The following is a 12,487-nucleotide window of genomic DNA, read 5'->3' on the forward strand; positions in this document are numbered from 1 at the left end:
GTAATTTGTTGGGGAGCCGAGCAGAATGGAGGAGGTGGGCTCAAGGAATCAGAGTCTGCACGTGTGTACGTGAGGGATCCTGCCTAACGATGCCTTGGGGACTGTGGCTGCTCCACACTTTAAATATGCATTCATATCTCCCGGTGCTTCCTAGCGTAATTTTCTTAGTTGATTTCCTCGTGCCTCAGCGAACACGGTAGCCATGGCCATATATAAAAAATAAATGCTTCATTCCAGGTAAACTTAAATGCTTTTATAGCAATATAATATAGATTAGACCATAACAACAGCAAAAAGGGATTGCCTTCTTCAGGGGCTATAGCAAACTAACCGATAAGGTGATTAATAAACAAAAATTTTGACATTGAAATGGTATTCTTACAATAAATATTAATGAATGTACTACATATATTTTCAACAGTTCCGAATTCATTGCATAATTAAATTCAAGAAATAAAAATAGATGTTTTCTTTTAGCTCTCGATTCGTTACCCAATATAAATGCCCTTCAAAAAAAACGTTATAATCAGCCAGCCAAGTTTCTGTAATTGCAAGTTCCCAGACTAGATCGAAACTTTAAATTAATTTCTAATTAGGATGACTTTTAATTTTAAAACCACTGCCATGACATCGCATACATGGCGTATACGCAACATGGCCGAACTGATAAAGTGCAATTTCGATGCGAACCAGCATTTTAATTGCGGCTTTTGGTCTTGTGCCGTCCTTAACCCTGTCATCACAGCCAGAAAAGCAGCCACCATGGCGGATGTAGGTCGTAATTAACACGCCAGTGGCGTTGAGAGCGATGAAAACGAGGACCATAAGCAAGACTCCACCGTACCTTGTCTTCCAGCCCGACAACTCATTATGACTGACAAAATATTTGTCAACTCATCAACGCAGTGGCGAGGGCCCGAGAATTGCGCCATATTTTTTTTATATTGGTACACCATACTTTCGGCCAGTTTTTTTTTGTATACGGATTATTTTGTTTTGCTGTTTGACGCTTTGTTTGTCACTGGCCGCCGCGCACGCTTTTTAATTAGTCCCTGGCTGAACAGAAACTCACAGGAATTTAATGCGCCTCGGAATGTAGGGAGTGAAAAAAATCCTCTTCTAAACATTTCATAAGTTTAATTAACAATTTTTTATGTTGGCTAACTCGCACAAAAGCCAGGGGGTGAGTGCGGCGGATAAAGCTGAAGTGCAGGTCACTTCCGGCATCGGATGTCGGTAACGATGATCATCATCATTGGGCCGGCTAATGAATACAAATATTTCGTGCTCTTGGACCCGGTTTTAATTGAAATTTCGGCCCAACAAAGAGGCCCATGCAAAAGGCCCCGAAAAAATTCGCGTTGGCCATCATCAAAGTTAATGAGCTGCGCGTTACTGGATACAAAAAAAATGGGAATTGAATACGCGGCCAAGTGGGTCCAAAGGGTATTATTTGGATTTCGTGGGGTTCAACGAGTTCATTAAACGGATTTAATTGTACTTTTCTTTCGGCGGTGATGAACCTGAGAAAAAGGCTTTTCCAGGGAGATTTGTTTTAATGCTTAATCAGCAAGGACAAAAATTCAGGTATAATAAAAAAAAAGGCTTTTACCACTGTGAGATATAAATCAATACTATTTATTTTATAATATTTAGTATTAATGATACAGTACAGTTTTTCCTAGTTAATATACTATTTATTATTTATGATTATTACTTAATGGACATTATTATTAATAGTAAGATTTATATCAAATGTCAAGTGTCAGACGCAGTTGTGTGCAGGATCAAAGTTTACACACCGCAGCGATAAATTAATGGTAAAACTAATTATAAAACTCCCATGCACACACATTCTCCCCCAATTATTTATGCCAGAAGTCAAATGGGCTGGCATTGTGCGAATGCTTCAACTCACAAATCCAGCCAAACAAAGCAGAACCCTTGGCTTTTGCATACATCAACATAATGGGCGTGTAAAAACTGTCAGACAGTTTAAACTTTTGCCACATGACATATCACGCATACGCAGTGTTAACATCCTTCCTCTTCCGCTCGCTAACACGTGGCGCATTAAACTAATAATAACTTTTACACGCACAATTGGGTGGTATTTCCGCCAGGCCCTTTATCAATCGATCTCTGTCAATATTTGTTTTACTTAGGATAGCCACAAACTTTTTTGCATATTACACAGAAAACTAAAAGCGAAAACTTAATCCAAAATACATGAGTAAACACAACATGAGATTATCATAAAGTTACTGAAAATTTATTACGCATTGTTTTGCGCTGGTTTTTATGTGTGAACTGAGCCCCGTTAAACGCCTTGAGGATTAAAATATTGCCACAAATATACTGTGGTTATATATTCATTCGCATTCAGCATACATACATTTTTGCTTTGGTTTATTTATCTGTTTGTTTGCTTTGTTGTCAACAGCTTTGTCCTAAAAACTAATTAGCAAATTAAAACTTGTAATTTATTTATTTGTGGCATAAGTTGTGAAGGCTTTTATTTAACTAGATTTTCCAGCAACCAATACATGTCAATGGGCATAATACCGCCCGAGGTGACTAATAAGACAAATTTGGTTTTCTTTGTAACCAAATATTTTTTGAAGTTTGCGGCTGAAACTTAATGAGTTAAGTCAATAGAATTGTTGATAAGTTAAAAAGTTTATGTTACTTTTGCCAAAGTAAATTTGAAACTAATTTTGTTTGTATATATTTAAACATTCATTTAATTAAAAAAAAAAAAAATAAATTGTGTATATTAAAGCACTCAAAATTGTAATTTTAAATCACATTTTTTACATGTTTTCCAATTCAACAAAGTTAAGCCAACCAATATAAAACACAATCACATTTGACCTCATATATTTTACATGAGACTTGATCTATCAAAAAGCGAATATGAAATATGAAAGCCGGGCAGCTGGGTCCGAAAATGCCACCCGAAAATGCGGATAATCTAGATCCAGTGACAGCAAAGACAGATCCGTAAAAACCTCGCAACTTCCAGTTGTCAAAGGAAAAGGTCCCATAGTTTTTCCCCTTCCATCCTGTCAGTTTTAATGTGATGCGCTTTGTTGCCTTTTGGAAAATGTAGCTTCCCTTTTTTTTTACTCTACAAAAACTACTTTGACTATCTTTGGCTTTGCGAGAGCCTGCGTGTGTATCTGTGTTTGCCATGGCTGATTTGAACAGCACTGACATTTGACGCCACTTTGCACACATTTCTCCCTTTTCCCTCTCCGCATTTTATTTATTTTGCTTTGCTGAACACAAAAAAGAAAAGGGAAAAAAATGGGAACAACAAAAACGAATTCTAAAGCAGCATATAAAAAAGAGAAATGTTTACGGGGGGGGTGCAAAAAAAGGATGAAAAAAAAGTAGTGCCAGCTGCCAGTCATTCATGGACTGACATATGGCTCACCAGCAGGTGGGCGGCGGCGGTGCCGGCGTGGCATGGGGCGTGGCTGGGCTTGTTAGTGTGCCAGTTATGCGGCCATAAATAGCTGACGGCTGCTCACCTGCCACTGCCTTCGGGCCACGCCCCCCTCCTCCAACTGGCACGTTAATAGTTTAAAGTGAGCCCTTTTGACTGCCGCTCTGCCGAGAGTAGGAAAATGGGAGAAGGGGGGAAATGTTGGGAAATGTTGGGAAAAGCGGAAAAGCGAGAGCGTGCTGGCTGGCTGATGACTCGGGCGCAGTTCACTTTGCCGCTCAATTTAACTCCAACAAAAAGGCAGTCACTTTAACCAAACAGCAAGCACAGCTTTTCTACAGGGTACATCAAGGGGTTAAATAAATATGAAAATAATCACAGAAGGGTATTTTTTTGTATGAGAGATTTGTTTTATAATCTGTATTTTATTTGATAAAGTCTTTTTATTTTATAAATTTAATGCTTATTACGTTTAGGACCTGATTTAGTCGATATATTAATCAATTCAACACTTATCTATTATTTAATAATTTAAATGTAACTTTAGACTCATATATATGTTAAATTGAATAATAAAATTTTCTTGGTTGGTTTTAAGGTTTGATATTTAAACTTCAAAGAATCTTGTAATCATTTATTAACATCTCATCTTGTGTATTTGATCATTTGTGTTTGATTGGAATAGAATTACTAGTAACAACATACATTTTGTTCACATACCATTAAGCATGTTAAACGAACATATTTTCTTTGTAAATTTGATTTTCCGCAATCTGACTTTCTGTGTTGTTTACCCTTGCCTTCAGTCAGTATTACACAGTCCATTCGCTGCCAAAGCTTTCCGTTTACCTGCCCATAATGCCAGAGTGCCAAAAAATTAAGTCAAGATAGCTGAGAGCGAGAGGAAAAAACACAGCAAAATGCAATTTCAACTGCCAGCGATGTTTGCTTTGCCTTGCTTGTGTGTGTATTTGTGTTTATTCAGTATATTGTAGCTACACACATTTGCAAAGGTCCTTGGAGTTTTCTTCTTAAACGCTTTCTACTCGACTCGCCTCACTTTCTTTTTGGGGTCTTATTTATACGAGATTTGCGCTTGAGCTGATGAATCCAAAAAACGAATGTGTGTACATTTACTTTGCTCATTTCTCATTTTCTTTCATTTTCTGGGCCAAAAAAGGACCATATCATGTGCTAGACTTACCTGCGAACTAAATAAAGCAAGGAGCTAACTTCTAAATTAGATTCTATTTGTCTAACCCCATACTTGAGTATGAAAGGCCTGAAAGGGGCAGAATTCATTCAGTTTTATATTTCACTTTTCAATGAATAGAATTTTCAAGTTTGACTTCAGCTTTCAAACGAATGAAATTTGTGTGTGAGCAAAGATTACTGAGAGGCCATGTCATAAACACATTTTGCCAAAAAAGAGTTGGAGCACATTTATTTTCTTCTGTCCAACATTTAATTAGTTTCTGGAACTTTTTCCTGCCCTATATTTTTTGACAAATTAACTTACAAACAAAGCAAGCCGAGCTGTAACAGATTAAACAGTCTACCAAATTTGGCAAAGTTTGCCCAACACTTTCGCTCGACTATCAAAAATCTTTTTCTAAATTTAAGTAATTTGCCAAATATCTTCGAAAATACCAGCCATAAAAATAGGGTAAACATAACAAGAACCTTTGCATTTTGTGTATATAAAGAACAAATTGCACTTTTACGAAATACAGCAGACATATTTTTCTTGGCCACATTGTGACAACTTTAAAGCTTCTTTAAAAACGATTATAGTATAAGAATGCATTTAAAGGCATGCATTTCCAACCGAAAGGATTGCCCCAGCAATTGTCGTCTTTTCAATATTGCGTATTCGTAACGAGCGCCTGCTTCTTAATTCTTCCTTTCCCACACTGCAGCTCTGCTCTTTTATGATGTGTGACTGGCGGACTCAGTTACTTTGCACTGGTTGTTAAGGAAAATTTATTCTTGTTGAAAATATACATTTTATCGTACTTATATTTTTGCCCAAGTTGAGCAATCTTTTTGTGCTTTTTGTGAAAACAGATTATTGCTTCCGTCATGTGGGAACTGATACAAAAACAAGGCTAAGGACCTTTTGAAGTCATCACCAGGCTCTTTTGGGAAAATTGAACGCTTAAAACACTTTGTTAGTTACGTTAAATAACTAAGTTTCGTGAAAATGTTCCGGCAGTCATATGAAATGGTACTTAATCATTTAGGGAAAACTTAATAGCCTGAGAGCATTACTATATTAATGCCCCGATGGAGGGATTTTCATATTTTTTTAGGAAAACCATTGTCGAGCTTACCGAAGTTTACAAACTCTCTTTGGGGATTGCAAAAATCCACGCTTATTTGTGAAGTGCAATTCCTTCTGTATTTGCCGCGAGCTCCCCTGCTCGAATAAAACTCATTAACGCACGTTCCCGTTTCGAGAACTAAACTACACAACTATCCAGAAAGTTTTGTTTGGCAAGACATTAGCAGGAAATAAGCAAATAAAGCGAGGCAAACAAACGTCGCTGCAGTTTCCGAAGGGAAGGGCGGAAAACCTTCAATTCGCTGTGCACTTTGTGAGAACTTATTTTGCTCTCGACTGCAAAAGGAGGACACAAACTTTTTGCTTTGAGTAGATTGTTTTGTGATTTCTGTTGGCTTTAGTTGCGTTGCATGCTCCTGTAGCTGGTTCCATTTGGATGACGGCTTAGGCTTTGATGGGCCTAGCAGGGGCCTTGTTAACAATTTACTTAACAGGATGCGAAAATTCGGCAGTCAAGAATTTGTACACCCAAAGAATAGGTTAACGTGAATTCTAAGGAAGACTTTAAAATATTATGTCTAGATACAGAACAATAGTATAGAATAAAATGAATCCATGTATCTATAATTTATATAAAATTAAGTATATATTAGGTAACTTAATATGTTTTGAATTAAATTAATTAAAATTGTTTGTAAATATCGAATTTATTTTTAAATCTTGATATTTTTTCCGTGTATAGTAAAGTGGGGGATATGTGCGGCATATTTGCCTCTTTTATGCCTGCCACGTTTCGAACATAAACCGACAAGTTTACGACTTCCTCGACCGCAAAGGAGGCACGCGCGCAATTTGTCAATCAATAAATTTGCTATAATTAATGCTGGTTATTGGCATTTCATACACTAACAGCATGCAACCAAGCAATCTATTTATATAGTATCTATATCATGGCTTGTCTTCTTTTTTCTCATTTGCAGTTACAAAATTTGTACGCATTGGTATTGCCGACAAAAACGATTCGCCGCCATATTTCGATAGATTTCTGTACGAGACTGAAATCGATGAGAATGCCGACTTACAGAGCACAGTCCTCACTGTCAACGCCAAGGATCACAATGAGTGTGAGTAACATCAGCAATAAACCATCCCTTCATCTAGTTTAATGTGATTTTGCCCTTGCACAAAATTGGATTTAGCTAGGGAGCTAGGGATATTTGTACTTAATCGCTCGAGCAAAAGAATATATTTTACATAAATTGCCAATTGATTTAATTAAGTGTGTCTTTAATTGTAATTGTCCAGGGTGTGTGCTCATGTCATGGGTAATGATTTGCATTTCAAAGATATAGACAGTTGCTTCAGGGACTGAATTGCTAATGGATGTCAGGGAACCTTACCTAAAGACATATATACACACATTGTTTCAGCAATTAAGAAGGAATAGGTTAAAAATTGGAGAAAGCATAGAAATTGTAATTTGTTTTATCATATATTTAAAACAAAAAATTTATCACACATAAAAAGCTTTGTAAAATAAAACTAATTACAATAGTTGGGTATATTTTTTTCATAACAACCGTTATTAGTTAAGTATTGATTTTGTTACAGTAATTAAGTTGCTCGGCTAACTGTGTTAAACAAAGCCATTTAAATGCGTTCATAAAATGTACTAAAATAAATTTGTCAACAAATTCTTAAATAAGACTTCATGCATTGATAGCTTCATTTTTCCAACTTACGTAAGCAATAACAAAGTCTTCGGAAAACAATCAATTGATTTAGTTTTGCCAAATCATGCGACAGCGACATTTTCTGTCAGTTTAAGTCATGATTTCTACAACTTCCTTCCATAAAGCACAAAATATTATACGAAAATGTATATATAGGACGTCATAAACATTTAGAAAAAACCAATTTGGCAATTTCCCTTATGGGACCATAGAAAATTTATGCATAAATATTAAAACGGCGTTTGAGAATATTTTTCCCTTCCACGCTGCCATAATACAACATTTATTTATTTTAATACTTCGCAATGTTTGTGGCTGTGTGCAGCCATTGTCAAATATTATTAGGCAACGGACATGTACCGCAAATATTTACGAAATATTAACAAGTATAGGCTCATTGAAGCAAAATATTCACAGTAGAAGATACAGCTCATAGTCATGCATAAATCCATAAATACAAAGACAAACACAAATGGAGAGCAAGTGAGCATATAATATGCGTATTTGTATATCTGTCCATTGATTCCCATGCGGAAATTATTATTGTTAATAGAGAGGGGAGTGGGGAAAGTTCTGCGACAGCGGCAAATAGGATTTGCAGCACGAAAAACATTCAAAACCCCATTGAAAGCGTTTAACAACTTTTGCCAACCGAAGGGAGCGCCAAGCTTGCGGGTAGAACTTTGTCTCCTCTTGGCTCAATCTACCCACTAGCAACAGCTCGCAAAGGACACCCGAGAACAGTCTGAGTCCTTGTTGTCGCCGGCGCGACGACTGCGAAAAAAGCATTAACCCGAATTGGAAAAAAGCAGAGCTGCTCTCACAACAATAACACAGTGGCACAGAAACAGAGTTAAGTTAAATAAAAAAGAAAAACTTATAAATATAGAAACATAAAATAGGTGGAACAAGAAACATTAGTCTTTTGGTAGCGTTCAAATAAGTTAATTTCTTAAATGTTATATATTTCAACTAAGGATTTCCTAAAAGGTTGATTGATTTAAATCAACTGGCAGTATTCAATTTCAAAAACTTATATATATTTTTTTATAAAGAAGCACTCTGGAGCATTTTAATATAAATGTAAGTCATGTTTAAATAAAATGCCGTATAGACCAGTGTAATCTCCCTAGAAAAAGAAAAACATCGCCGGAAAACGGAAAAATAAATGGGCACACGAAATTTTGAACTACTTGCCGACGGGAAAGGATTTCACTTCAATGTGTGAGTCGCATAGGATATGAATTGAAGGCAGCTTCTAACGAAACAGGGTCAGGACAAATCTTTTATGCGATTCCTTGCGTTGCTATGTTTGTTTCTACTTCGAAATACGAACGGGGCCGTAAAACTTTTGTGCTATTGCGTGCCACATTGCGAATTTATGAGCGAAAAGAATATTTATTTGAAAGTGCGCGAGTGGTTGCCATGTGTTGGCCAAATGTTGTCACATTCGAAGCAGTTCGAAGAAGTTTCTCCATAGCCCAATGCAAACGAAGCTCATTTATTTTCCAGGCATCCTATAGCTTTAAGAACTCATTTTTAAACACCCACCTAAGAGGTGCTGGAAAATAAACAAGGACTTGCACAACCTTTCAGTGTGGGCCATAAAAACACTTAGTTGAAGCCCCCAACCTTCAAATAAAAAGCAAAAAAGAGAAGGAAGCACACGAAGACCTAGGAAGATCAAAACCAGGGCAAAAAACAGGAATGTTTTTCCCTCCACTTTTTAAAATGACTTTTCATGCTAAATAAGTACGCAGACAACATCACAGAGCATCTGAAGGGCAGGGAGGGATACTTTTACTGCCTGGGCTGCTCCCATGTGTGGCTGGGCCTCTGGTGTCTGTATATTAATTTATTATCGTTATCAGTGATTTAAAAATGGCGTCATGACATCGTAAATTGTAAACGTCATTGTCTAAGACTGGGGACTACTTAACACGACTCGCCTGAGCTACTCCTAATGTCCCAGTTGATCTTATTGCCTGTGCTTTAAAAAAAACAACCTAAAAACCAGAATAGGTTTTTCTTTGAGCACTTAAAGAGAAAAAATAATATAAAATAAGTATCATGAGCGAGGGCTGCTGCAAAAGAACTTGATCGCTGATTACCCTAAGGCATCAAACACAATAAAATAACACTAATAATTGTATGACAGATAATTGTTAGTTATAAATGTTCAAATAACATAACATAGTAGGCCAGGCTAGACATGGTAGGACTCATTTTCCTAAAATGTGTTCATATTATATTTTCACATCAAAGTGAATAGACCTAAAATAATAAATAAATCAAACTTTCACGCATAAAGAAATCTAAAAAGGACACAGACATGAATTGCCTATCCCTGAAGCGTTTCCTAATATTGGAGGACAATTCGCCGGATCATTCCCCTGCAAAACGAAGGCGCCAGAGTTCTCAAGAATCGAATATAACAAAATTAACCTCTAAGATAAAGAAAGATAAGGATCCAGAGATTCCAAGAGACTTTTTGAAAGATTTACCAGTACTTCTTGATACCGATTCCAGTGATTCGGAAATAGATTCCCGGACATCTAAAGCTAATGCTAAAAAGATAGCTGCTCCAGATAATCAAAATTTGTTTAGCTTTGAACAATTACAATCAATTTGCTGCGGAATGATGCAGCAATGTGAAAATCGCGTTAAGGAGGAATTTGAATTGGAGTTGACCCAAAAAATGGCGGAACAATATGACATTTTTATCAAGTTCACCCACGATCAAATGCAGCGAGAAGGTGGGCAGAATGCCAGTTATTTGTCATAGCCCAAATTGTTAAATTTTTATGTTATATTTTACGAAAAAGAATTGTGTTTGTTACTATAATATATATTTATTTTCTTAAAATTAAAAGCTTTTAATTATTAAACAAAACTATGATAAGTATGTATGTTAATATAATAACATTCGTTTCTTTAGAATTCGGAAAATATATTTTTAGCTAGCAAATCCTTTTTTAAGCTTCCAGAGACTTTTCGTTCAGCTCTCCAAAAAGTTGCTTAATTGTGCAGAAAGCTGTAAGGGCCCACAAACAGCAAAAGCCAAATGTGGCCAAGTTTTAATGCCTCAAAACTCAAGCTGGCTGACGTCCTGCTCATCCAGTCCCCTCCCATCTTCAGCTAGTCGAGCAGGTTAAGCGATTTACGCGTCGCTAATTTGCGCTAATGTTTGCTTTACACATTTCCGCATAAATGCACAGACAATGCGGCAACATCAGCCCCCTTGTCCGCACTTTCCCCCATTTTCCAACCACTTTTCACAGATGTGTTCCCTTCAGACGTGTCCTGGTTGTCACATGTGAGAGCATTTCCATATTCCGCCAGCAAAGACAACACTTTCGCAGGCTGTTTAAACATGAAATAAGTAAATTACTATATATGTCATCATATTGTTGATGGCATTCTCTGGAAACATTAGGGTCTTTCCCGTGGGTGCAAAATGTTTTTTAATTAACTTTATTATGTTTCCTTGTGCTGTCTGCATTTTTATTTTGTCACTTTGACTTTGTTCATTGTTTTTAAATCTTGAGACATGATGAGTGAGTCTAGTGTTGCCAAGGTGTTTTTATTTTGGAAATTTGAAGAGCTAACACTGGAACTTAGAAAATTATTATGTCACCAAAGGTGGTTAACATATTAATAATTAATAATTTTATGACGGCAATCACCGAAATAAAATAACAAAATCAGACTGCTAGCATCTGTAAATCCTCAATCAATTCCTTTTTGCTTACTACATTTTTTACATTCACTCACATTTTGTAATAAAAAGGGAATAGGCTTAAGAAAAAACACAAGGCGAAATAAAGTTAACATAAGCAAACCAATTAACCCAACTCAACTTCTTTTTTCTTAATAGACTTAAAGTGGAATAATTTTGTTGAGTATACGCTGGACGCGCTTCAGGCTTCATTTTATAAACCTACTTAATTACAATCTTAAGCAAATGTTAAAATTTTTAACGTATTACCCTTATTATCTCTTTGCAGCGACGAATATTCGATACCAGATCACAGGCGGTAACATAGGCAATGCCTTTGCCGTACAGAACACCACCGGTGTCATTTACGTGGCAAGTCCACTCGACTACGAAACGCGGCCAAGGGTAAGTAGTCAAATGCTCCGGGACTGTCTACAACTGCTGACAGGCTTGTTTTAACCAAGTCACTAGATTAAACTGAGAAAAATATAATTATTTGTAACCAAATTTAAAATAGGCCTTTGTAAGTAGTTGCTAAGATAAAAGTTTAATCAACACAAAATATAATTATTATTTTAATAAGTTTATTTTTTATTCAATGGTTTTAGTTCTAAGAACCACAAAAGAAAGGCAAGATAAATAATTTATTTCATGGTTAATATTTCTCCTTGTGTACCAACTTGTCTACAAGTTGATGCACATTTTCCTTAGCCCAATTTTTATTTTCCCGGTCCCAACTTTTTGTGTTGCATGCATAATTTATATATTTTTCTGCTTTGGCGAGGAGCAACAAAAAATAGTGGAAAAATGTAAAACTATGCAGAACTTTTGGAGGGTTGGCCAAACTTTCGACCAGGCAAGGCGAGGCGTATAAAAAAATTAATCCGAAAAAAGGCAAATTCGCTTACATGCAGAAAGCATTTCCATCTTGGAGAGCTAAAGGCGTACAAGGGATATATAGACAGCTACAGCTGTCGTTACATTTCCCAATGCGCATTTTGAACATGATTGTTAACGCACCCATCGAGCACTGAAAAAAATGCTGATTATGAAAATTACGAATGGCTTAATAAAATTAATAATAACCCAAAATATTTTATTAAATATATATAAAATTTTCCTTAGTTTCTTTTTATATTCTAAAATACGTTTTTTTTTATATTTATATACTCAATTTTATAACGGTTACTACCACTATTTCTCTTAAATTTTGCTCTAAGCTTTTAATTATATTTGATTTATTGAAAAATTAAATTATTGCAGTGCTGTCTGGGAACACCGATATGATAAAATCCGTTTAA

The 12,487-nt window shown here is 36.0% G+C and overlaps 2 protein-coding genes across 4 annotated transcripts in view; both read left to right on the forward strand.

Annotated features, from left to right (window-relative positions):
• Window positions 1-12,487, forward strand: part of LOC108149369 (putative neural-cadherin 2) — a 118,719-nt gene that overhangs the window by 82,131 nt on the left and 24,101 nt on the right. For all 3 annotated transcript variants that reach the window (XM_017276871.2, XM_017276872.2, XM_017276873.2), the window contains 2 exons: window positions 6,716-6,859; window positions 11,476-11,591. In XM_017276871.2, the coding sequence (XP_017132360.1) occupies window positions 6,716-6,859; window positions 11,476-11,591 (260 nt within the window). The remainder of the gene's footprint in view (window positions 1-6,715; window positions 6,860-11,475; window positions 11,592-12,487) is intronic.
• Window positions 9,659-10,388, forward strand: LOC108149370 (akirin). The gene has a single exon (XM_017276874.2). The coding sequence runs from the start codon at window positions 9,801-9,803 to the stop codon at window positions 10,251-10,253; it is 453 nt and encodes a 150-aa protein (XP_017132363.1). The 5' UTR covers window positions 9,659-9,800; the 3' UTR covers window positions 10,254-10,388.

The sequence above is a fragment of the Drosophila elegans genome, unplaced genomic scaffold, assembly GCF_018152505.1.
Source record: "Drosophila elegans isolate 14027-0461.03 unplaced genomic scaffold, ASM1815250v1 contig_814, whole genome shotgun sequence".
Classification (NCBI taxonomy): Eukaryota; Metazoa; Arthropoda; class Insecta; order Diptera; family Drosophilidae; genus Drosophila; species Drosophila elegans.